A 27,215-nucleotide genomic window follows, 5' to 3' on the forward strand; every position below is an offset into this window, starting at 1 on the left:
AATTACAATCATTTTTGGTGAATAGACATACCCCCGAAATCCTGTGCATTTTCGAGAAAAAAATTCAATACGGGTGAAACTTTAAATGTTAATAACTTTTTAACGAAGCCTCAATCAACAAATTTGTATTCTTGATTTTTATCTTATTTTGGCCTCTAGAATCCCCCATTAAAATTTTTCCCAGTGGTGGCCAAACACCCTTGTATAAAACGTTTGTTTTACCTTGCACATCCTACTATTTTCATTATTCTTGCTGATATGAAAAGTTTTGTCCTAATATTAAATAATTCAGGATCCTTGGTAATTGCCTATTTTCTCCCTGGCATGTAATTCTCCACCATTTACCATAGATGGAACAATGTACTCCTTTCAAATAAATAAAAGATACAGAACAATTTGTCATATATCAATGTGCAGACAAGTAATTATTATTTAACGAAAAGACAAAGTTTTTTCCAAAGAGAGTCACGTGAACAAGTTGTAACAATCATGAAACTATAATTTTACGTAAAAAAATAAATTCGATATTGGCGTGTAAGTTCCGAGGAAAAATGTGTTGTATTTTATGCGTTCTAAATCTAATAATTAACAAGACGTTAACGAAACTATTTTTAATAATAAATCACCTTACCTGAAGTACATAGCTGCTTGAACCGATGTCCATGAATGTGGATGCATATAATCCAAGGATTAACACAAAGTATCATGTAACACACTCTGCTACAAATGAAAAAATAAATAATTCGAATATGCAGGGTGTCCGGCCACCCCTAGGAAAAATTTTAATGATTCTAGAGACCAAATAAAGACGAAAATGAAGAATACCAATTTGTTGATCGAGGCTTGGTTAAAAAGTTATTAACGTTTGAAGTTCCGCCCGTAAAACTGCAATCTGCGAACAGCGGCGTACGCGTGATAGTGGTTCTCACTCAGAAAACTGTAATTAAGTAGAGTTTCTCATGCTGAGTGAGAACCACTATCGCCCGCGCGCAGCTGTATGCAAGTTGCCTATCTACAGGCGGAAACGTTAATAACTTTTTAACGAAGCCTCTGTCAAGAAATTGATATTCTTGATTTTCGTCTTATTTTGGCCTCTAGAATCTCCCATTAAAATTTTTCCCAGTTCTACTGAAAATCGTATCGAATAAAGAGCAAAAGATGACTTTACCTTAAATTTGAATAACTCATCCGCAGTGACAAGGGCGAAAGCATTCATAAAACTCGATGGTCAGTACTACTGTGCCTTTTATTTCCAGTTTCTACGACGAACAGTAAATTATTCCTAAGACTTCTAGACCCCTCGAACGCGCCAGCAACCATTCGCTAGATAATAACAGTGACAGAACGATTTCAGATAATTGCGTCTCGATGTCGAATGAAACGAAATAATGTGGCAAAAGGCAGCCGTACGATGGTTAATTTAAACTGCGTAAAAGCTCTTGGAGCGATATACAACATCACGAATATTAATAAACCATTCACGACATTTTTTTTTTCGCGCGTTGGCACCAGTATATTTTTACAGACACAGACACACGCACGCACACGCATGTGCACAGTTCTCCGCGCATATACAAGTGTAAAAATGTGTACGCACCGGTGTGATCCCTAGCTCGAATAAAGACTCTCAAAAGTGATACAATAATATCCTATCAGCACCTTATTAAAGATAAAATACGTGAACTTCCGAAACTCTCCATTTTTTTTGTTCTTTTTTAAGAACGTAAAAGAATGGATGGTTCACCAGGACTCACGATACGGTTCGAGAAATATAATTTAATACCTTTCTTCGATAGTATGTTACAATTCCGCTATAAACATAATTTTTATCGACTGCTGCGAATAATTCAGAAGTCTCTTAGAATATTTATCTCGTATTTTCTCGTTTCTTTTTTACAATTTCATTCTTGTATCAAACATTTCCACGTCGTTCGATGAATAATAAATTGGCGAAATAATACTTACTTCTTTAAATACTCTTAATTATTAAGCAACGAATATTTCCCCTCGTTTGATTAATTTACAATTATTTATTACATGTTGTTAGGAAAAATATTCGTTAGTCCGTTACCTACCACTAGATCGCGCGATAAAGGCATCATTAATTTCTAAAAGATTTCTGAAATCACGATTCGGTAGTAGAAAAATTCTATTTTCACTGGCGAAGAACAATATCTATTTTATAAGAAAAAACTATTCCCCTTATTTTCTTTTTCCGCTAAACCAACCCCACGAATACATATTCTTATTAATATTATTCTCACATACCTTGCATTCTGATTCTTACTTCTGTTACAATTCTCCACAGAGTTAGAAAAGAATTATCGAATTGTCTTTGGATTACGTTATCGTCGTTTTCTGTTCCACAGCTTCCTCCGACTCCAGTATGCACGCAAATTAATAATAATAGTAATATTACAAGTCATAATAATAATAATAAAGACCAAACAGTACACTCTCCTTCAGATTGTTTCCTCGATGACGTATGCTAAGTAGCGTGGTATTTCGTCAATATATCTGTATACATTATTGTATATACAGATTATTTATATATATATAATATATATATATATAGAGAATATTATAACTCGTGTACAAAAATATTTTATGTTGAATCGACTATCGTTATTAAACGTCCCGCCACACGGCAATTGGCTATCCCCTGATTTTCGATGATGCAAATCAGCTTGGCACCAATTCAGTTCCTGAAACAATAAACAATACCGTCAATAAGTATGATACACGAGACAAACAATAATTAAGGAGAAATGTGATAACCAATATAATCAGCTTCATCAGGTTAAATGAGTCAGGATTCGACTAACCTCTTAAGGGGTCTTTCTACTTTGTGGGATTTAAAAAATCGAATTTTCTTTTTTAAATCCCACAATTTATTTACGTAGTCTCGAAAATATATCTACCAAATATTAATTGAAATTCGGAAAACTAACGAAGTTATGGCCCGCTGAAATGTACCACGCGCAGGTGTAACAACTGTATGTAAAACTTTTGTCGAGGAATGCAGTGTCGCCACCTACGCGACGAACCAGAACGCTCTCCGTACTAGAAAAAGTTACATGCTTCAATCCATTTCTGTAAAAGTTACACTATACAGGGTGTTCGACCACCCCTGGGAAAAATTTCAATGGGGGATTCTAGAGGCCAAAATAAGACGAAAATCAAGAATACCAATTTGTTCATGGAGGCTTCGTTAAAAAGTTATTAATGTTAAATGTTCCGCCCGTACTGAATTTTTTTCTCGAAAGTGGGTAGGATTTCGGGGGTTTGTCTATTCACCAAAAATGATTGTAATTGACCCCCGCAACCGAAAATAATTTTTGTAGAATTAATTAAAAATTTTTATTTTCGTCGAAAAATTTAGACACCTACTCCAATTTTTTTCTCGAAAGTACGTAGGATTTCGGGTGTATGTCTATTCACCAAAAATGATTATAATTAACCCCCGGATTTAAAAATAATTTTTTCAGAACGATTTGAAATTTTTATTTTCCGCTGAAAAATTTTGCAGCCCCGCCGATTTTTCTTAAAAATTACTTTTTCATTTTTAGTAATTTTGTTTGACGCCCTACAGAAAAGTTGTCTAATACTTTTCTGTAGGTAGCCATGAGTTCTACTTTAGAAAAAAGTTTCATTGAAATATATTCACAATCGTAGGAGTTATGGCTGTTTGAAAATTGGACCATTTTTATAGGGTTTTTCTCACTTTGCGGGGGCAAGAACCAAATTTTCGAATATTTTTGCGATTTGTACATATGCTCCACTAAAATACGCGTAGTTTGCTTTTTTAAACATTAAAATCGTCCAATCCGTTCAGAAGTTAAGGCGTTTTAAAGATTCGCATGAAATTTACGGGAAGCATTTTTGGCCTGAAATTATATTTTCGGTAAGGAATTTTTTTTCTCAAAATTGAGTAGGAATTCGGGGATATGTCTGTTGACCAAAAATGCTTGCAATTGACCCCTGCAACTAAAAATAATTTTTCCAAGACGATTCGAAAGTTTTTTTTTCACCCAAAACTTTCAGCAGTTACTCGAATTTTTTTCTCTAAAGTGGGTAGGTTTTCGGAAGTATGTGTATTCACCAAAAATGATTGTAATTGACTCCCGCAACCGAAAATAATTTTTGTAGAATTAATTAAAAATTTCTATTTTCCTCGAAAAATTTAGAAACCCCTACCTCCGTCGATATTTCTTAAAAATTCCTTTTGATTTTTAGTAATTTTGTTTGACGCCCTACAGAAAAGTTGTCTAATACTTTTCTGTAGGTAGCCATGAGCTCTACTTCAGAAAAAAGTTTCATTGAAATATATTCACCATTGTAGGAGTTATGGCTGTTTGAATATTGGACCATTTTTATGGAATTTTTCTCATTTTGCGAGGTCAGGGACCAACTTTTCGAACATTTTTGTGATTTGTACATATTCTCCACCAAAATACGCGTAGTTTGCTTTTTTAAACATTAAAATCGTCCAATCCGTTCAGAAGTTATAACGTTTTAAAGATTCGCATGAAAATTCGGGCAGACATTTCTGGCCAGAAATTATATTTTCGGTAAGGAATTTTTTTCTCGAAACTGAGTAGGATTTCGGGGATATGTCTGTTGACCAAAAATGCTTGCAATTGACCGCTGCAACTAAAAATAATTTTTCCAAGACGATTCGAAAGTCTTTTTTTTCATCCAAAACTTTCAGCAGTTACTCGAAGTTTTTTCTCTAAAGTGGGTAGGTTTTCGGAAGTTTGTCTATTCACCAAAAATGATTGTAATTGACCCCCGCGATCGAAAATAACTTTTCCAGAACGATTTGAAATTTTTGAATTTAATTGTTAATAACTTTTTAACGAAGCATCGATCAACAAATTGGTATTCTTGATTTTCGTCTTATTTTGGCCTCTAGAATCCTCTATTAAAATTTTTCCCAGGGATGGCTAAACACCCTGTATACACTATATTAAAGTACTTCAGATTATTAAACACCCCAAGAAAATAAAAAAAAAATGCACTTCACACTAAAATTCCCCCTTAATCTTAAAGTAGCAACTGTGTTACACCCATCGATCGTATTTGTGCATTTAGTATTTCCTTCGTGGTATCATTTGTGCTTCCTTTATGAACATTCATAAAACATAAATAAATATGTATGCAAAATGTTGAAATTATGAAACTTATATTTTGTTTTGTAAAAAAATCCCTAAAAATTGGTGATCACTTCATTTCTTGAAAAATAATATAAATATGGGAAATTGATATATACTGTTCTATTAGTCATAAGAAACTGTAAAACTTTTCTCTATTTAATTTGTCTCTAATTTGAATTGTATACGAAATATTCAAAATCTTGAAAATCTTCGAAATCTTATATAAAATATTCAAAATCTTGAAAATCTTATATGAAATATTCAAAATCTTCAAACTCTTCAAAATCTTATATGAAATATTCAAAATCTTGAAAATCTTATATGAAATATTCAAAATCTTCAAAATCTTATATGAAATATTCGAAATATTCAAAATCTTCAAAATCTTTAAAATCTTATATGAAGTATTCAAAATCTTATATGAAATATTCAAAATCTTCAAAATCTTATATGTAATATTCAAAATCTTCAAAATCTTATATGAAATATTCAAAATCTTTCTTTCATTCCCAATCTTCTACGACTTCGAAGTTCATCATGTATAATAGTTTACAAATGAATTCGTATTGCCAAACGCTTTCAGATGACACAAAACAAAGCCATTTCATTTAAAAAATTGATGATCACTTCATTTCTTGAAAAATAGTATAAATATGAGAAATTGATATACACTGTCTTATTAATCATAAGGAACTGTAAAACTTTTTTCTTTTTAATTTTTCTCTAATTAGAATTGTTTCGAAAGAAATCTCTGACTAGTAATAGCAGGAACTCTGCATATCTCCGATCGTTCAAAAGTACAAGAATCATTTAGTCCAATTTCACGGCGAAAAATATTAACGTACGAGCATATTCGTTCTTGCAACGCGAATATTAGTTCTTGTCCAGCACAAAATCTTCCGCCGTAACTTTCCTCTCCTTCGAAAGAGACTTTCCTCCGAGCACGAGCCATTCCAAGTTTACTTCGTCTATTGTTTTATGAAGGGTCTATCCTTTCACGAGCAACTTATGTGTGAGTATGCGGGAATCTAGTCTGCTGGCCACGGAATCGAATGAAATGCACGTCGCGGTCCACTGACTTTTCCGAAATGTTTTTCCATCGAGCAGGAAATAACCGGGACTCCATTCTTTCTCTCAGGCTGTTCTTTTGTCTTCGACCACGGAATCCTTTCTCGCGATACTGCGGGGAAAAAAGGTCCGATCGGGAAGAAGGTTTTGCCCGCGATGCTTGAACGACGCGAAAAAGGAACGTCGCGAAACGATCCTTCCTGGTTATTTTTCCAGAATTTTCTAATCGATGAGGCCTCATTCTGCGTTCTTGATCCTCTATTCAGATCTTCGCCGGTCAAGTTGATCTTATAAATACATATTAGGTCGTCCCACATGTTCCTATTGAGTTTTATATTACAACTTAAAGAGGTATTGCTGTCTAGACTGTCAATTTCACGGCCCTTTTTGTGATTTTTTTTTTAACGATAGGTAGGCTGTTTTGTACTGAGACTTTGTAGATATATTTATTCATCTTCTAAGCATGTACAATATTTTTTTCATGGAAAAATATTGAAAATCGTGGGAATTGTAACTTCTTATTTAATGGCTCTTTTGGAAAAGGTGCTCCAATGGCTTCTAGGATTCCAGATAATTTGAAACAGAGGGAGTTAATGTATCTTCATAAGGAAGATTGTAGTTATAGTATTTTTATTTAAGCTGTCAGTATTGCTGTCTAGATTGCCAATTTCATGGCCCTTTTTGTGATTTTTTTTTTAATGATAGGTAGGCTGTTTTGTACTGAGACTTTGTAGATATATTTATTCATCTTCTAAGCATGTACAATATTTTTTTCATGGAAAAATATTGAAAATCGTGGGAATTGTAACTTCTTATTTAATGGCTCTTTTGGAAAAGGTGCTCCAATGGCTTCTAGGATTCCAGATAATTTGAAACAGAGGGAGTTAATGTATCTTCATAAGGAAGATTGTACTTATAGTATTTTTATTTAAGCTGTCAGTATTGCTGTCTAGATTGCCAATTTCATGGCCCTTTTTGTGATTTTTTTTTTTAATGATAGGTAGGCTGTTTTGTACTGAGAATTTGTAGATATATTTATTCATCTTCTAAGCATGTACAATATTTTTTTCATGGAAAAATATTAAAAATCGTGGGAATTGTAACTTCTTATTTAATGGCTCTTTTGGAAAAGGTGCTCCAATGGCTTCTAGGATTCCAGATAATTTGAAACAGAGGGAGTTAATGTATCTTCATAAGGAAGATTGTAGTTATAGTATTTTTATTTAAGCTGTCAGTATTGATGTCTAGATTGCCAATTTCATGGCCCTTTTTGTGATTTTTTTTTAATGATAGATAGGCTGTTTTGTACCGAGACTTTGTAGATATATTTATTCATCTTCTGAGCATGTACAATATTTTTTTCATGGAAAAATATTGAAAATCGTGGGAATTGTAACTTCTTATTTAATGGCTCTTTTGGAAAAGATGCTCCAATGGCTTCTAGGATTCCAGATAATTTGAAACAGAGGGAGTTAATGTATCTTCATAAGGAAGATTGTAGTTATAGTATTTTTATTTAAGCTGTCAGTATTGCTGTCTAGATTGCCAATTTCATGGCCCTTTTTGTGATTTTTTTTCTAATGATAGGTAGGCTGTTTTGTACTGAGACTTTGTAGATATATTTATTCATCTTCTAAGCATGTACAATATTTTTTTCATGGAAAAATATTAAAAATCGTGGGAATTGTAACTTCTTATTTAATGGCTCTTTTGGAAAAGGTGCTCCAATGGCTTCTAGGATTCCAGATAATTTGAAACAGAGGGAGTTAATGTATCTTCATAAGGAAGATTGTACTTATAGTATTTTTATTTAAGCTGTCAGTATTGCTGTCTAGATTGCCAATTTCATGGCCCTTTTTGTGATTTTTTTTTTTAATGATAGGTAGGCTGTTTTGTACTGAGAATTTGTAGATATATTTATTCATCTTCTAAGCATGTACAATATTTTTTTCATGGAAAAATATTAAAAATCGTGGGAATTGTAACTTCTTATTTAATGGCTCTTTTGGAAAAGGTGCTCCAATGGCTTCTAGGATTCCAGATAATTTGAAACAGAGGGAGTTAATGTATCTTCATAAGGAAGATTGTAGTTATAGTATTTTTATTTAAGCTGTCAGTATTGATGTCTAGATTGCCAATTTCATGGCCCTTTTTGTGATTTTTTTTTAATGATAGATAGGCTGTTTTGTACCGAGACTTTGTAGATATATTTATTCATCTTCTGAGCATGTACAATATTTTTTTCATGGAAAAATATTGAAAATCGTGGGAATTGTAACTTCTTATTTAATGGCTCTTTTGGAAAAGATGCTCCAATGGCTTCTAGGATTCCAGATAATTTGAAACAGAGGGAGTTAATGTATCTTCATAAGGAAGATTGTAGTTATAGTATTTTTATTTAAGCTGTCAGTATTGCTGTCTAGATTGCCAATTTCATGGCCCTTTTTGTGATTTTTTTTCTAATGATAGGTAGGCTGTTTTGTACTGAGACTTTGTAGATATATTTATTCATCTTCTAAGCATGTACAATATTTTTTTCATGGAAAAATATTAAAAATCGTGGGAATTGTAACTTCTTATTTAATGGCTCTTTTGGAAAAGGTGCTCCAATGGCTTCCAGGATTCTAAATAATTTGAAACAGAGGGGATTAAAGTATCTTCATAAGGAAGATTGTAGTTATAGTATTTTTATTTAAGCTGTCAGTGGGATTATCTGCATACAGTTAACGATACAAAATTATAAATTACAGAAAATCAGCAGCTGATTTAGATTAAATATACAGGGTGTTCGGCCACCCTTGGGAAAAATTTTAATGGGGGATTCTAGAGGCCAAAAAAAGACGAAAATCAAGAATACCAATTTGTTGATGGTGGCTTCGTTAAGAAGTTATTAACGATTAAAGTTCCGCCAATACTGAATTTTTTTCTCGAAAGTGGGTAAGATTTCGGGAGTATGTCTATTCACCAAAAATGATTGTAATTGACCCCTGCAATCGAAAATAATTTTTTCAGAATGATTTGAAACTTTTCAATGTTCAGGGTAACAGACAGTTATGGTCAGACATTATATTTTCAGTAATGAATTTTTTTCTGGAAAGTGCGTGGGATTTCGAGGGTATGTTTATTCACCAAAAATGATTATAATCGACCCTTGTAACCGAAAACTATTTTTCCAGAACGATTTGAAACTTTTCAATTTCACCGAAAGACAGCTACCCCCCGTTTGTCGATTTTTCTTAAAAATTCGTTTTTGATTTTTAGTAATTTCGTTTGACGTCCTACAGAAAAGTTGTTTAATACTTTTTCGTAGGTACCTATGGGCTCTATTTCAGACAAAAGTTTCATTGAAATATATTCGCTACTGTAGGAGTTATGGCTGTTTGAAAATTGGACCATTTTTATGGGATTTTCCTAACATTACGAAGTCAAAGAACAACTTTTCAAATATTTTTATAATTACCACATATTCTACACTAAAATACGCGTCGTTTGGCTTTTTGAACATTAAAATCGGCCAATCCGTTCAGAAGTTATGACGTTTTAAAGATTCGCATGAAATTTCAAAGATGCATTTCTGGCCTGAAATTATATTTTCGGTAAGGAATTTTTTTCTCGAAATTGGATAGGATTTCGGGGGTATATCTATTGACTAAAAATGATTATAATTGGTCCCTACAATCAAAAATAATTTTTTTAGAACAATTTGAAATTTTTTAATTTTATCGAAAAACTCACATTCTCGAATTTTTGTCTCGAAATTGGATAGAATTTTGGGTGTATATCTATTCATAAAAGATGATTATAATCGACCCTTGCAATCGAAAATAATTTTTTTAGAACGATTTGAAAAAATTTTTTTTTTTCACCGAAAAATTTCACCACCTACTTGAATTTTTTTCTCGAAGGGGGCTAGGATTTCGAGGATATGTGTATTCATAAAAATTGATTGTAATTGACCTCCACAACCAAAAATAATTTTTTCAGAACGATTTGAAATTTTTTAATAACTTTTTAATGAAGACTCAGTCAAGAAATTGATATTCTTGATTTTCGTCTTATTTCGGCCTCTAGAATCCCCCATTAAAATTTTTCCCAGGGGTGGCCGAACACCCTGTATATACAATGTTTCTCTAGGAATTTGAAGATAACCATTAGCGAGGAGATACTTGGTCGAAAGTGAAATGTTTTTTTTTATTGAATGCTGTGTAACCCTATACAGGATTATTAGCAACATATATAACTGCGTAATACTGTGAGAAAGCGATCTATACAGGGTGTTCGGCCACTCCTGGGAAAAATTTTAATGGGGGATTCTAGAGGCCAAAATAAGACGAAAATCAAGAATACCAATTTGTTGATCGAGGCTTTGTTAAAAAATTATTAACGTTTAAAGTTCCGCCCATAATGAATTTTTTTCTAGAAAATGCGCAAGATTTCGAGGGTATGCGTAATGACCAAAAATTATTGTAATTGACCCCTGCAACTAAAAATATTTTTTCCAAAACGATTTGGAATTTTTTTTTCCGTCGAAAAATTTCACACATTCTCGAATTTTTTTCTCGAAAGTGGGTAGAATTCCGGGAGTATGTCTAGTGACCAAAAATTATTGTAATTTACCCCTGCAACTAAAAATATTTTTTCCAGAACGTTTTGAAATTTTTTTTTTTCGTCGAAAAATTTAGGCGCCAAATTAGATTTTCGGTAAGGAATTTTTTTCTCGATAGTGCGTAGGATTTCGAGGGTACGTGTAATGACCAAAAATGATTGTAATTGACCCCCGCAACCGAAAATAATTTTTCCAAAACGATTTGACAAATTTTTTTTTCGTCGAAAAACTTCAACACCTTCTCGAATTTTTTTCTCGAAAGTGGATAAGATTTCGGAGGTATGTGTAATGACCAAAAATGATTGTAATTGACCCCCGCAGCTGAAAATAATTTTTTCAGAACGATTTGAAATTGTTGAATTTAATTGTTAATAACTTTTTAACGAAGCCTCCATCAACAAATTTTTATTCTTGATTTTCGTCTTATTTTGGCCTCTAGAATCCCTCATTAAAATTTTTCCCAGGGGTGGCCGAACACCCTGTATATGTTTGATATAAAATAGGTCGTTGAAATGCGCGTCATTCACATCGTTGACGATTTTGTTTCTTTCGTCTTGGAGACGCCTTCTCGCGACGTTTCTCGTATGTTATGTTTTTGATTTGCATTACGAGCTTCAACAGCCTGCATGCGCTCATTCATATTTATTTAATTATTTCCTGTTATGTTAAATATATTACTTATTTAAACAAATACTGTGTAGTAAATTCTGTCAAATACAAATAGAATATATAACTATATTGGGATTATCCGCATACAGTTAACGATACAAAATTATAAATTACAGAAAATCAGCAGCTGATTTAGATTAAATATATATACAATGCTTCTCTAGGAATCTGAAGATAACCATCAGAGAGGAGATACTTGGTCGAAAGTGAAAAGTGTTAACCGTGTAAGGGAGGGAAAAATTTAATGAACATAGTTTAGCAATCAAAGTATGAAATGTTGGTTACCAACACGAGGATTAGGTTAAATGATGAAAAGAAGGTGTCGGTAGCTGTATCGCGCGAGGCGAAGGTCAGCGACGGAAACGGAAGTAGGGAAACCAAGAACGAGTACGATAGCAGCGAAATTGATGAGAACGTCTTAGCCTGAGGGCTCCGGCCCCCGGTTTTCCTTCGCGCTTTTGTCTCCGCTTTCGTTTCGGTTGACTATGACAAATAATTGCCGAAGCTTAACATAAGCCAGAGGCGGTATACTTAGCTAATAGCAAAAAAGAGGGGGGAGAATAGAGGGAAGTTTTACGCGTACGCGTCCAAAGTCCTCTTTCCGTTCCGCGTGCTACACAATCGGAAGAGATCTTCTGGATCCCGCCTGTTCTGAAACCACCTATCCTCTGGAAAAACTTCCATTCCGTGTCTGCTGTGGAAAAATTCATAATTTTTTCGCACTGGTCCCTGGTGCGAGGCGGACATCCGTCCCTGGTTAAGTCGCCATTGTTTAAAGAGGGTTTCTACTTTGACGCCTCGAAAAATAGATGATGTTTCGAACGCAATAATAAGAACTTCTCGACAAGAAAATTTGGGATTTCGCCTACTAGCTCACTTCAATTTCTGTAATTGAAATTCATTTTTACGAAATCTTTAACACTTTGACTACCACGTCAGGACTTTTAACAGTGGAACTAAAACAATTAATTCTCAAGTTGAAATGTTAAAGAAAATAAATTTTAACGAGGAAATTTACGAAAGTAACTATTGAACTTTATTTATTAACAATATAATAACAGTGGATTTTAACGTAAGCAGTAATATATAAACTTTAATTGACACGAAATTTCTTTTTGGTACAAAACGGAACAAACTGAAAATGAATGAACAAAATTGCTAATGAGAAACTAATGAGGGTTTCTACTTTGACGCCTCGAAAAATAGATGATGTTTCGAACGCAATAATAAGAACTTCTCGACAAGAAAATTTGGGATTTCGCCTACTAGCTCACTTCAATTCCTGTAATTGAAATTCATTTTTACGAAATCTTTAATACTTTGCCACGTCACCCATATATGAACTTTCACCAGTGGAACTAAAACAATTCTCAAGTTGAAATGTTAAAGAAAATAAATTTTAACGAGGAAATTTACGAAAGTAACTATTGAACTTTATTTATTAACAATATAATAACAGTGGGTTTTAACGTAAGCAGTAATATATAAACTTTAATTGACACGAAATTTCTTTTTGGTACAAAACAGAACAAACTGAAAATGAATGAACAAAATAGCTAATGAGAAACTAATGAGTGTTTCTTCATCACACACACACACATAAAACATTCATTCATTCAGATTCGTTGTCCTCCAACAGTAACTACTAGAACAACTTTTAAGTTGTGCAGTTTACAATTGACTAAAATCAAAGTTTTGGTCTTGTAAACAATTTTTGGATTGTAGACTGACAGTCAACGTGTTAAAGGAATATTACATTAATTACGACTTGGATATATCAAGGAAAAAGTGTTTCCCTCTGGAGACGGAATAAGTTGCAACTGTTCGGTTAATGTGATATAAAATGTTGAACAATATCTTATTCAGAATTAATAATCACTTTTCAGATATTTCTTCTGATTTACTGACTATTATTTTGAGTATGTCCATCTTAGTATCTCACAATAAATTAAAATTCAATAAGTCTAATTAGGTTTTAAACTTGTAATTAGATTTCATGACAAAACTGTTAAGAATGCTTCTGAGTTTGCTACAATTAAAAAAATATTCTACCCCTGAATTTGATAGTGTGGTTGATGAAATACTCTCACGTTTTAAACGCAAATACTTATTTAAAATTCGTCTTAAAGCAAAATCTGGTAAATATGGAATTTTAATTTGTATTTTTGTCTAAAAAAATAGATGATGTTTCGAATGCAACAATAATAAGAACTTCTCGACAAGAAAATTTGGGATTTCGCCTACTAGCTCACTTCAATTTCTGTAATTGAAATTCATTTTTACGAAATCTTTAACACTTTGCCACGTCACCCATATATGAACTTTCAACAGTGGAACTAAAACAATTCTCAAGTTGAAATGTTAAAGAAAATAAATTTTAACGAGGAAATTTACGAAAGTAACGATTGAACTTTATTTATTAACAATATAATAACAGTGGATTTTAACGTAAGCAGTAATATATAAACTTTAATTGACACGAAATTTCTTTTTGGTACAAAACGGAACAAACTGAAAATGAATGAACAAAATAGCTAATGAGAAACTAATGAGTGTTTCTTCATCACACACACACACAAAACATTCATTCATTCAGATTCGTTGTCCTCCAACAGCAACTACTAGGACAACTTTTAAGTTGTGTAGTTTACAATTGACTAAAATCAAAGTTTTGGTCTTGTAAACAATTTTTGGATTTTAGACTGGCAGTCAACGTGTTAAAGGAATATTACATTAATTACGACTTGGATATATCAAGGAAAAAGTGTTTCCTTCTGGAGACGGAATAAGTTGCAACTGTTTGGTTAATGTGATATAAAATGTTGAACAATATCTTATTCAGAATTAATAATCACTTTCCAGATATTTCTTCTGATTTACTGACTATTATTTTGAGTATATCCATCTTAGTATCTCACAATAAATTAAAATTCAATAAGTCTAATTAGGTTTTAAACTTGTAATTAGATTTCATGACAAAACTGCTAAGAATGCTTCTGAAAAAGGTGCCTAATTTGCTATAATTAAAAAAATATTCTACCCCTGAATTTAATAGTGTGGTTGATGAAATACTCTCACGTTTTAAACGCAAATACTTATTTAAAATTTGTCTTAAAGCAAAATCTGGTAAATATGGAATTTTAATTCGTATTTTCGTCGCCATATTGGACATATCATTTCTATGGAGTGAAAACGTCTTGTTTATTTGAATCTTTCTTAAGTAATCATTCTTTAGTTTATAATTGCAATTTCAAAGAATGTGCAGAATATTTATCAAAAAGTTTCACCAATATGGTTGTTTTGTATATAGTTAAAACACCAAAGGTAATTGCTCCTTCGATAAATAAATCAATAACTAGGAACAATGGCTTCTACACCTCTAGAATTTTCATTTGAAAAGCACAATTATGTTATCGATAAATTTGAATAATAAGTTCTGAATTTGGAATATCGACGTAAATGATTACAAAAATTAAATGGTATTTCGTCAAAGTTTCGCTGGTGGTCAGGTTATTATTCATTCGATGAGATAAAGAAATAACGATTTCTTTGATTAAAACGGTGTTATATTGTAAAAAATTTCTCCATCAAATAAGTAAAAGAACGACAAGTACGAGAAATTATTCTTTCTATTTATTTGTTTGTTACTTGTAAATACTTCTACAAGGTTTTCAACGCGTCAACTTGTTAAAATAAAGAGTTTACTATTATAGTATACCACTGTTTTTAATAAATCCGTCTATAGTCGAGCGTGATTCTACGTAAATCAGCATTATTGTACACCAATTTTAGTTTCAAAGCAATAGTATAGTTTACAAACAGTCGATATACAACTATTTTACAATATCTTACACTGGAATAAGTATAGTTGAAAATTTGTATGTCTTGAAATTTATCAATAATCATATAATTTTTTTCAGAAGTCGAAAATAATTTGGATTATAGAATGGTAAAAAGAAAACATTATTCCTTGGTTTTATGAAAGATTTTATCTTCCCAGTGGGTATATTATTCTGTATCAAATGGATTACTATTTATCTAGCTTATTTATGGGTCTCTAAAAAATTCCATATAGTTTACGAGTGAATCTAATATATTTATTCGTTATTCGAGAATAAAATTTGCCCAACTTTGTTATCAGGTACCAAGAAAAGTTTTTGCCGTTTCTTACGTGAAAAATTAAAGAAATATATTTTTGTTTCAAGGTGAATTTATTTATTAAAATATGAATCTTCGCATTTTATAACTTCTTTCTGTTTTACAATATATTATATAATACTAAATTCTGTGTGATTATCAATGTTGTAAGTGTAATGGAGATTGTCTGATACTAGAGAAAATTCCCTTTCCTTGATGAACGTAATTTACGTTTATAAAATCATAATAATCGAGACTTAAATATAGGCAAGTGTCTGATGAACAACAACGCGAAGGAAGACATTTCAGCTCGTTAAGGAGTTAATCACCTTGACCAGTTAAAAAATTCGAAACTTTTTTCCTCGTAAATCAGTACTTCGTTATCCTAAAAATGAAATACGATTTATCTGAAATGAAAACTCAAACTAGAAATTATTTTAATTTGTTGAATATTTAAGCGGATCATTATCATATAGTATTAATAAAAAGAAAAAAAAAACAAATGGATTAGTGGAAACGTAAGAGAACAAAAACTAAAATGATGACAAAGAGGAACAAAGAAAAAAATATTATGATGCAAGAATACCTTAGAAAGGTACGAGTTAATATTTAGTATTCTTTTAAAGGAATATATACCTTTATAAGGTTCAACAAATTAATTATTTTTTAATTTATTTTCTTAACACAAACAAACAAAATAACTTTTTAACGAAGCCTCCATCAACAAATTGGTATTCTTCATTTTCGTCTTATTTTGGCCTAGAACACCCTGTGTGCGATCTGGTACTTCGTACAACACGAAATACAAACAAAATTACAAATATAAAATCTTTCTTTATTGTGAAAAAATCAAAATTCCAATTTATCCGTATTTTGTACATGGATAAGAAAGAAATCATTAATATCCAACGAGAAAAATAAAAAAATGTGCTATTTTTTAACTTATTGTTGAAACAAATAAAAGTTTTGCAAATCTCTTTACACCATCATATTCGCCGTTTAAAAACATAAATTTCATCCATTTGAAGTACACCCCTATCTCTAATAGTTTCCGAGATATTCAACAAAGTATGTTTTGAACCTCCAACTTTGAGGGCTGATTTCAACCCCTTAAAGTAAATATTAGCAGCTACAAAAAAATACGTGTCTAATGGATTTATGAGAACTACATAATTGCGAAGTTTCATCAAAATTGGAGATTTACACCTCGGGATGGTCCCTTGTTAGAAATAAATTCCAAAAAAGCGGTATTTTTTGGGCCTCAACGAACTTGGAGTGCATCTTTTGCTACCAGTTGCTCGCTTGACATCTACTAATATTTGATTACATAATTTTGTATCAAGATAAGTGAAAATATTAGAAACAATTATTAATTTTAATAAAGAACTCGATGGACACCATGCGATGTTTCTACTGTCCTGCAAGGATTTTGCTTCGAACTAGGTTACTTCGAGTCTCACTGGTCGCTAAGAACCGATACCTCGACTTAAAACCCAGCAAACCGTTTAAAATAAGACCATCAGAAACGGAGTCGCTTTGCGAGGAAACGCAACGAAGCCATTCAGAGTGCTCGTGAAAATGCTTGGGGCCCGTTCGGAACGACATAATAATCAGTCGGCACCTGAAGATTGCGAGGAACACTGGTTCCCCGATCGCCGGGCCTCTTTCCACCTAACTTATACTTATTATTGCATTATCTCCTTCGACCTAGAATGCCGCGAGACGAAGAGACCGAAAAAGACCTGAAGGGAAATGCGCGTCCCGTGAACTTAACACGCATAATCTGTAAAGCCATTCGATCGGTACGGCCAATTGTTAACGCAACATTGTGGTTTGTTCGGATGTTAAGGGGGGAACCTCATGTAAAATGAAATTTTTGAGCATTTTTTTTTTTTTTTGCTTAAATTGATAGGAAATTTCCTCAGGAATACGATAAAAAAGTTAGAAACTGATCAGAGATTTCCTTGTACCTTATTTTAAAAATAAAGTAAATAGTTGTATTGGGCGCAGCGCCTCGGGTAGTCGAATGCTCGTCGAACACTTGGTCTTATGGTTGTATAAGCGATCACCGCAGTCGGGCGACGGATGTTTAGGTTTTAGAGATATGAGGTGTCGATTTCGGAAAGAGAAGCGAGCGTTCTGCTGGCGGTCGAATAAAGACTTTAACGAAAGAAGCAGCTCGGAACGCTCAGAACGCTTAGAAACAGACATTGAAGAAATATAGAAGTAACTCCAAGAGACCGTGTAATCAACAGTGAAAATGAGTCGATAAGTGCAAAATCATCTGTCTTCAACAAATGAAAACCTGCAGCACGACGACTGTTCTCCTGGTACCGATTCGTGGTGTAAGTGGTGCGTTGCATAGGCCTTGGGACAAGAATTTTACCATCCACCTCCATTACACGAAGATATGCAAAAACATATTCGTCCAATTTACAAAGATTTGTCACGAGATGATTTGTTGGAGAGATGTTTAGGTGGCCATACACAAAATGCTAACGAGAGCTTTAACGCCATCATTTGGCGTTTAGCTCCTAAGCATTTCAATTGTCGCATAAAAATTATTGAAATAACTGCTTTTTTGGCTGCCGGCATATTCAACGAAGGATTTTCGTTCGTCCTTCAAATAATGCAAGAGCTCAGTATAGTAATTGGACAGCAGAGTAAAACATTCATTGATCGTGAAAATAAACGCCGTATTAAATAGCAGTAGCGCCGCAGTCTTCATTGCACAAAAGAGGCTCACGCTTCTCTAAAAAAAGAAAAAATGGCTAAATCACAACTTTTCGAAGAAGAGGAAGATCTGTTCCATGGCCCTGGAATCGTAGATTAGTAAAAAACCACGGTAAATTGAAATGAATTACGAATTTTTCACGATTTTTCTATTACTCAAACTTTAAACGCGTCTTTCTCGAAACGCAAAATTTCGCACGCCGTGCAACAAAGCTCAAAAACTAATCACTCGATCTTCATGAAACTTGGCACAAATATTCTATAAATAATTGGCCTCAGCATGACGAGCTCCGATTTTTTATTTTTGTATTTAAAACACTGATATTAACAATTATTCATAACAAAAAAATCCTTCTTTTCTTCATAACTTCGCCATTTTTGCAATTTTGCAAATTTTAACAAAAGAAAAACGTCATGCTGAGCGTTCTTCCATAAACTAAAGAATCCATCTTAATTTTTTGGTTTCGGATCATTTTTGAAACCTGTACGCTGCACGGCGCATTTACAAAATGCCATTTTCAAGCCGCCATTGTACCGTCCTTATTAACAATTACGGCTTAAAAAAAATACTCATGTTACATTATAATATTAATAAATGATACCTAAAATTTTAAATCAATCTATGCATTACATTTTTCACAAAAAATTCTTGAAAAACAGGCCATTTACATGAGGTTCCTCCCTTAAGTCAAGTTCATAGATATGCAGACAATGTCTTTTGAAGCCTGGTAACGTTAGATGCAACGTGTTGGCTGCCACAAAGTTCGTAGAGTCGATTATTTAGCAAATAGAAAAGAAAACCACACTTATTTTCCAATACAATAATTTATTAACAATTCGAATATACAGGGTGTTCCTCCATATGCATTAAAATGCATGATGCTATTTCTTGTGTACATCTTGACATTGTCATGAACATTGTGCTGGAAAATGATTTTACAGTTTCTGTTTGTTCACATCGCGATAATATTTTAAGAACGATCTTCTTACATTCATTCTTCTTGTTTGTTAAATATGTGCGTTTATACATATGTTAAGGGGTTAGGTAACTAAAATTTTTAAAAATTCGATATTTTGTTTTTTGGCTTAAAATCATTATGCGAAAGGTCCCAGCCCTGAGAAAAATTTTAATGGGAGATTCTAGAGGCCAAATTAAGACGAAAATCAAGAATAGCAATTTGTTGATCGAGGCTTCGTTAAAAAGTTATCAACGTTTAAATTTCCGTTTGTAAAACGGCAATCTGCGAACAGCTGCGCACGCGTGACAGTGATTCTCACTCAGAAAACTGTGAGGCTGTCGATGCGTCAGTAAGTAGAGTCTCTCAAGCTGAGTGAGAATCATTATCGTGCGCACGCAGCTGTACGCAGGTTGTCTATCTACAAGCGCAACTTTAAACGTTGATAACTTTTTAACGAAGCCTCAATCGACAAATTGGTATTCTTGATTTTCGTCTTATTTTGACCTCTAGAGTCTCCCATTAAAATTTTATTCAGATGTGGCCGAATATCCTGTATATGGGAGTTCGGGACTGAACTATTCAATCTTCCACCTAAAGCCTCTAATATTTTTTTCAAAAGGATACAAAGATGCATCGATTTATGAAAAAAAGCAAACAATACAATTTTACTAAAAAAAATCAAGGTGATCTTAATTTTTTATTGAACAAAAAAATTGTTATTGTGAAAAGATAATCACCATCCGTGCGCTTGTGTGCTGTACTGTGTGGTGTGCTGCGTCTGTCGTTGATCTGGTCTGTATAAACTGTCCAATAGAAAGTATAAAAAGTATGAAACGAGTGTTCAAATACAATACGATTCAACAGGTTATGGGCCCAGGAGCATAGCTGAAAACCACGTGCTAAAGTAACCTAAAAAATATGGCTATGGGAAATTTTGGAACTCATGCGATTGAAAAATTAAATGACGACAATTATGAAAGCTGGAAGATACAAATGAAATGTATACTAGTATGTAATGAACTATGGTCGTATGTGAATGGAAAGAATATAAAAACTGAAGCAAATGCAATAGAGTGGGACAGCAAGGACGAGAGAGCCCTTGCCTTTTTATTCTTAAGCGTGAATAAAAATCAAATTAATAACATCAAGAAGTGTGAAACCTCAAAAGCAGCGTGGGACACATTAAGAAATATATACGAGTCAAAGGGCCCGGTGAGGAAAGCCATTCTGTACAAAACATTATACAGGATGAAGAAAGAATCAAATGTCTCAATGGGGGAATACATAAACAAATTTGTAAACGTTGCTGAAAAATTGGAAGAAGCTGGTATAAGGATCCTAGGTGAGCTACTTTCAATAATGTTATTAAATTCTCTCCCACCAGAATATGAAAGCTTCTGTACAGCAATAGAATCTAGGGATGATTTACCGACAATAGACATCTTAAAACTAAAATTAATTGAATTGGAAGCAAGGTTTCAAGAGAAAGGTACAGACAATCAAAGTGAAGAAAATAATGATGCATTACTAACAAGAACCAAATCGAGAATGAAGACTGAAAACTCTCACAGTAAGTACAACAAAAATAAGTTTAATAAAGTTGTAATAAAATGCACTGTGTGCGGCAAGAACGGTCACAGAGCAGACAAATGTTGGTTCAAAAACAAGCAGCATAATCAATATACCAGAGAAAGAGCTATGAGTGCTATTACCTTGAGTACTAATCCAACGATTCAAGATTGGAATGAATGGTGCTTGGACAGCGGTGCTACACGACACATGTGTAAACACAGCAATAATTTTATTAATATGAAACAACAAATAAGCACTAATGTATATACTGCTGCCAAAGAATACATACGATGCAAGGGTATTGGTGACGTTAGATTAAAAATTACAAGTTATTCGAATACAATTGATAGCATAAGACTTTGCGATGTCATGTACGTACCAAATTTAAGACATAACTTGCTCTCTGTCCCACAAATCACAAAATATGGATATAATGTAACCTTTAATTCGCAGAGGGGAATTATATGTTGTAACAGAGTCGGTGTATAATCAGGCCATGAATACAGAAGACAAAAGTCAAAACCATTTTAAACGGTGGCATGAACGGATGGGCCACCTCAACCAGAATGATTTAAGAAAATTGGAAAGTGAAAATATGGTAACAGGTTTGAAGTTGTTTGGTCAAAACAAAAACTTTGAATGTGAGGTATGTCATCTTGGGAAAATACACAAATTACTATTCAAACCCTCAACAGAAAGAAGATCTGAAATTTTGGGTTTAGTACACACAGATATTTGTGGACCCATGAAGGTCAATTCACTTGGTGGCGCCAGATACTTCATCACTTTTATCGACGATGCAACAAGATATACGGAGGTAACGATGTTAAAAAACAGGTCCGAAGCAGTCAATGCATTTAAAAATTACAAAGCACGTGTCGAAAAGGAAACAGGAAAGCAAATAAAAGGTATCAGATCTGACAATGCTAATGAGTATGTTTCAAAAGAATTCACACAATTTTTAGAGACGCATGGAATCCGGAGACAATTAAGCGTGGAGTATACGCCAGAACAGAACGGAGTGGCTGAAAGAGCTAATAGGACACTTATCGAAATGGCAAGATGTATGATAATACAATCAGGAGTACCTGAATCATTATGGGCCGAAGCTATAAATACAGCTTGTTTCATTAGAAACAGAAGCCCAACTTCCACGTTAAATAATATGACCCCACTCGAAGCATACAACAAGAGAAAACCACACGTCGGATCTATGAAGACGTTTGGATGCAAAGTGATAGCATTGGAAAAGGGGCCTGGAATTGGAAAATTCCACCAAAAAGGTAGATCATATGTAATGGTCGGATATTCGAATGAATCCAAGGCGTACAGATTATGGTTAACTGGAACTAATACTGTTGTAAAAAGACGTGATGTACGTTTTATAGAATATGACGAAAATTCTGAATTGTTGAGAAACAAACGTACAACCCCATATAAGGATTTATTGATAAATGAAAACAAAAACGAAACTGTTACTGAAATAGGAAACAAAGAAGAAATATCTTGGGAAGAAGAAGAAAAAGGAGAAATAATTTGGGAAGGAGAAGAAGAAGAAGAAGAAGAAGGAGGAGAAGAAGATATCCAAACAAGTAATCAAAAATCAATCAAGAGAGGGCCTGGCAGACCTAAAATGATTAAGACAGGTAAACCTGGAAGGCCAAAGAAGCACTATCAAACAGCTGAAGTTATGGAGCCGATGGACCCAAGTGAAATTAAAAATCGAACTGATAGACGATTCTGACTAGAAGCTATGGACGCAGAATACGAAACGTTAATGCAGAACAGAACATGGAAACTGGTTCCAAGACCTAAAAATAAAAAGGTTTTATCGAACAAATGGGTGTTGAAAATAAAAAGAAACCATGATGGATCTATAAATAAATATAAGGCAAGATTAGTAGCTGGAGGCCATCAACAAAAATACGGCTTAGACTATGAAGAAGTGTTTGCTCCAGTAGCAAGGTACGAGACAGTGCGAGCAATTTTAGCTGCTTCAGTCGAGAAGAGAATGTACGTTCACCAAATGGACGTCATATCAGCCTACGTACAAGGCGAATTAAAAGAAACAATTTATATGGAGCAACCGGAATTATTTTCAACAAACAATGAAAACTTAGTATGCCTTCTCCAAAAACCATTGTATGGATTGAAGCAATCTGGAAGAGCATGATTTAGGTCCTGTTAACAGCATCTTAGGAATTAACGTTATCCGGAATGGTGATACCGGAGATATAAAATTAAACCAAAGAAAGTATATTTTAGATTTACTAGAAAAATTTACAATGCAAAATTGCAAACCAATATCGACACCCATGGAACCTGGATTAAAATTACAAAAAGGGAAGTCATTATCGGAGGAAGAGAGGGATCAAATGAGTAGCATCCCTTACAGAGAATTAGTTGGCGCATTAATATATTTAGCCAATGCCACTCGTCCCGACATATCATTTGCCGTAAGTGCACTAAGCAGGTTTTGTTCAAATTACAATATGGAACACTGGAAATATGCATAAAGGGTATTAAGATACCTGAAAGGTACTGTGGACTACAGTATACATTAGAAACCTACTGGCGAAGAATTAAAAGCCTACGTTGACTCCGATTGGGCAGGAGACATTACCGATAGGAGGTCATGCTCTGGTAACGTACTAATATTAGCAGGTGGACCAATAAGTTGGAAAGCTAAAAAACAACCAACTGTAGCGCTTTCTACCATGGAAGCAGAATATATGGCGCTTACGGAAGTATCGAAAGAGATCATATATTTAAGAAGACTTTTGAATTATATAAATCTAGGTAGCTTAGCGAAAAATCCGTCAGAAGTTCTATGCGACAGTCATAATAGAAGTAAGCACATAGACATAAGACATCATTTTTGTAGAGAGGCCTACGAAAATGCTCAAATTAATGTAACTTATATTAGTACCGAAAATATGTTGGCGGATGTATTAACGAAAGCATTGTATAAGGATAAATACGAAAGGTGTATAGCGTCATTGGGTCTACGTTGTTCAAATAGGACTTGCGTGAATAGCGAGGATGATGATAGAGAGGGTGTGAAAAGATAATCACCATCCGTGCGCTTGTGTGTTGTACTGTGTGGTGTGCTGCGTCTGTCGTTGATCGGGTCTGTATAAACTGTCCAATAGAAAGTATAAAAAGTATGAAACGAGTGGGATCCGTCGGTACATTTGCATAAATTATTCGCGCGTGGCCTGACTGCGTTCTTTCTGCCACAATACAATACGAAAGTTCATTCATACGATTCAACAGTTATAATTAGAAAAATCAACATCGTTTAAAGAGATTTTGCGTTTCACTATTAATCGAATGAGAAAGAAATAGTTTTGTCCAAAACCAACACAACTTCTTAACAAAGCATTTATAACATTTTGGTGTTAGTTTTACTTGTAGAACACACTGCTGAAGACTGTCGATTCCGAATAGAACAATTCATCCGTGGATATTGATATTCAAGAAGATGTTTTACAAACAGACCGGCGACAATTGTAAGCGTTCAGGTCGCGGGTCTTGTTAGTGCAACGGTGGACAGGTGCATCTTTCTCATTCTCTCGGAGTCTTCTTTGCGTTCTTGTGACTGTTAAACGCGCGGCCAACGATCACGATAATGTCTTCATCTCTTACTTTCCGCAAGCGGCGGACTGCTCGCGCGCGGATCCCGCTTCTTATCTGCGTTGAGCTTTTTGCGATAATAGCGCGTGTAATTCTAGCGGCTGGCAAAAAGGTCCGAAGAGGGGGGAAATTGATACGGCGCTGCTATGAAAGACCTCGACGAGGTCCGCGAACGATCAACCTGATCAGGAATGATAATTTTTTCCCCCCACCCGATTTCTCTGATCCACTATCGTATCGTTAAAAATTAAATTCGACGTTTCTACTAATTGCAATCTTCAAATTGAATTAGTTGCTTGATCGAGGTGAAATTTTCAATATAAGTATAAATACGTAATAAGCAGAAAAAAAGTTTGATGAATCTACTGTTGGGCGAAAGTTAAAAGAAATGCTGTATGTAGCATTATTGACGAATCCACCAACAAAACTTGACCAAAGTTTCGATCAATTTTTTAATTTATTATTTTGATGAATTATTGTGCTGCTATATCTCCTTCTCTATAACTCATACACTATCATTTACAAAAGTATCATTTGTGCAAAATAGACTTTAATGTTCGAATTCATGGTGATTTTAGTTGTATAACATATTTTGTGATGTTTGAACAAATTCAACTTCGAAATGCGAAAGTAGAGGATTCTGATAACGTTACAGTCAAGAATTTAAACCAACAATTTTAAGAAATTTTATGAAATACATCTTAGAAACACGTTTATGAAATAATAAGTTTGCGTTAAGAGGGGAAACAAAAAATTTTCTTAAAGCTGGTTAGTTTCCACTGGTACTGAATTTATTTTGAACAGAAAAATATGGAAAATTTAAAATACTATAGCATTTTGAGGAGAAAATTGTTTTCTGATACAAAAATCTTTTTTTCAAAATGATAATTTTTTAAACTTTCCATACTTTTTGTTTAAAATAGATTCAACACCAGTGGAAACCAATCAGCTTTAAGAAAATTTTTCATTGGTTGCGTTAACATCGTCTAATATTTAATAAAAGATGCTTAAAAATGGACTAAAAAAATATTTTCCTATAGTTTAAGTGTTTCTAAAAGTCCAGTACAATAGAACTGTTGGAATATTCAGTTTCAATTTCGCGCCTTTCTTTTTGTCATTAAGTAATGCCGCTAGGTGGCGTCATAATAGGTTAAGTTTTTTTCCTTCCTTCTTTTGTTTTTGCTGTTTGGAGGTTTTGATATTTGTACAAAAAAGATAAGAAAGAAAACTTTAATTTTAATGTTGTTACATCAGAATCCCCCCTTAATTATTTACAAAGATGGAAAATATGTAGAAAAAGGCCACTCGGAAGTTACCACTCAGCGAAATATCGAGATGACTTGAATTCGAGGAAGTTAAAGGATCGAGAAAGTTGCACCGCGGCCCTTGAAAATAATATACGTTACTAATTTCGAGCACAACCACCGTTTCTGACACGTTCACTCCCCACTGAGGGGGTGGCTGTCTCATGAATGTGCCGCGGAGTTTCGTGAGCTCCTCCTTAATGAACCGAGTTCGCGAAAACCATTAATAACCGAAAGCCAAGTCCTGGAAAGAGAGAGAGAACTGTGCCGTGAAAGGGATGGAAACTTCCAACCCCGTGAGAACCCCTCCGAGTGTTCACCGGAAATACTTTCGTTCGAAGGAAGAAGAATTCAAAAGTTCAACATTCCACGCGAATCATTGGACGAAAAATTGACAGAAAAAGTAGTAGAAACTGTACTTTAGTGAAAATCTTCCAAGCATCCGTGGTACAGGAAATTTTATTCAAAAAATCATTCGTAAATTAGAATGTTTAAGCGAGCAAAGCTTCAAATAAAAACTAGTTTATGAACGAAACATTGTTTATTCGTGAATAAAATTTGCCCAATTTTAGCGAGGGAAGAATTCCTTTTCCGAAAGTAAGTCGAAAATGTGAAATATTATTTTTTCATTCGTGGATTCATTTTTGAGATATTTAATTTTGAATGGTTTTAGATCACGCGTTGACACGTCTGACTTTTATTGAATATTTCTACTTATATGGTAAGTATTATCGCCTTTCTCTACTTTCTATGACCTTCAATGACCTTGTGTAATAGGTCGTTGAACTCGTTTTAAGATCCTCTATCGTGATACGGAAGCAAAAACATACCGATCCATTAAAAAAAATGGATGTGACCTTGAAATGTCCGAAGTACCTCCACCTGCAAAAAAACTATTATCGCCACCCAATAGCGCCCTTCGTACTGTGCAATTTACTTTAGCAAATATTTCTGTGAAACTTATAGTTTCGAAGATATCTGAGGTGCTAATAGTTACTGCCCCACCCTGTATATTCACGAACAACAACGCAATATCAAGTAGAAATATCAAGTAATGGTCAGACGAATCAGGCGAGTCATACTGAATTCTACCCCAAGAATTTTCAAAGAAGATTTTCTCAAAAACCAAACCACGTTCGATAAAATTTCATTCCGCAGTTTTAATTTACTTTTCCATAAAGAATCGACGCCCCTGGTCACTGAAACTATATTTCGAGGGGCACCTTATATTTTCATACTTGTAAATACATAATATATTCATTCTTAAAATATGATTTAATTCTAAGATCAATAAGTAACAATTATGGCTTTAAAGCAATATGACGTATAAACGAACTATTTATATCAACTATTTTTATTTACGAAATATTACTAT

The 27,215-nt window shown here is 33.7% G+C and overlaps 1 protein-coding gene across 3 annotated transcripts in view; it reads right to left on the reverse strand.

Moving 5' to 3' along the window:
• Positions 1–208: 208 nt before the first annotated feature.
• Positions 209–27,215, reverse strand: part of LOC143344907 (ubiquitin carboxyl-terminal hydrolase 48) — a 281,101-nt gene continuing 254,094 nt past the window's right edge. For all 3 annotated transcript variants that reach the window (XM_076771516.1, XM_076771515.1, XM_076771517.1), the window contains 3 exons: positions 1,169–2,705; positions 632–720; positions 209–366 (listed from right to left, as the gene is read on the reverse strand). In XM_076771516.1, coding sequence (XP_076627631.1) covers positions 2,683–2,705 — 23 coding nt within the window. In that variant the 3' untranslated portion in view covers positions 209–366; positions 632–720; positions 1,169–2,682. The remainder of the gene's footprint in view (positions 367–631; positions 721–1,168; positions 2,706–27,215) is intronic.

This window comes from Colletes latitarsis, chromosome 8 (assembly GCF_051014445.1).
Source record: "Colletes latitarsis isolate SP2378_abdomen chromosome 8, iyColLati1, whole genome shotgun sequence".
Taxonomy (NCBI): domain Eukaryota; kingdom Metazoa; phylum Arthropoda; class Insecta; order Hymenoptera; family Colletidae; genus Colletes; species Colletes latitarsis.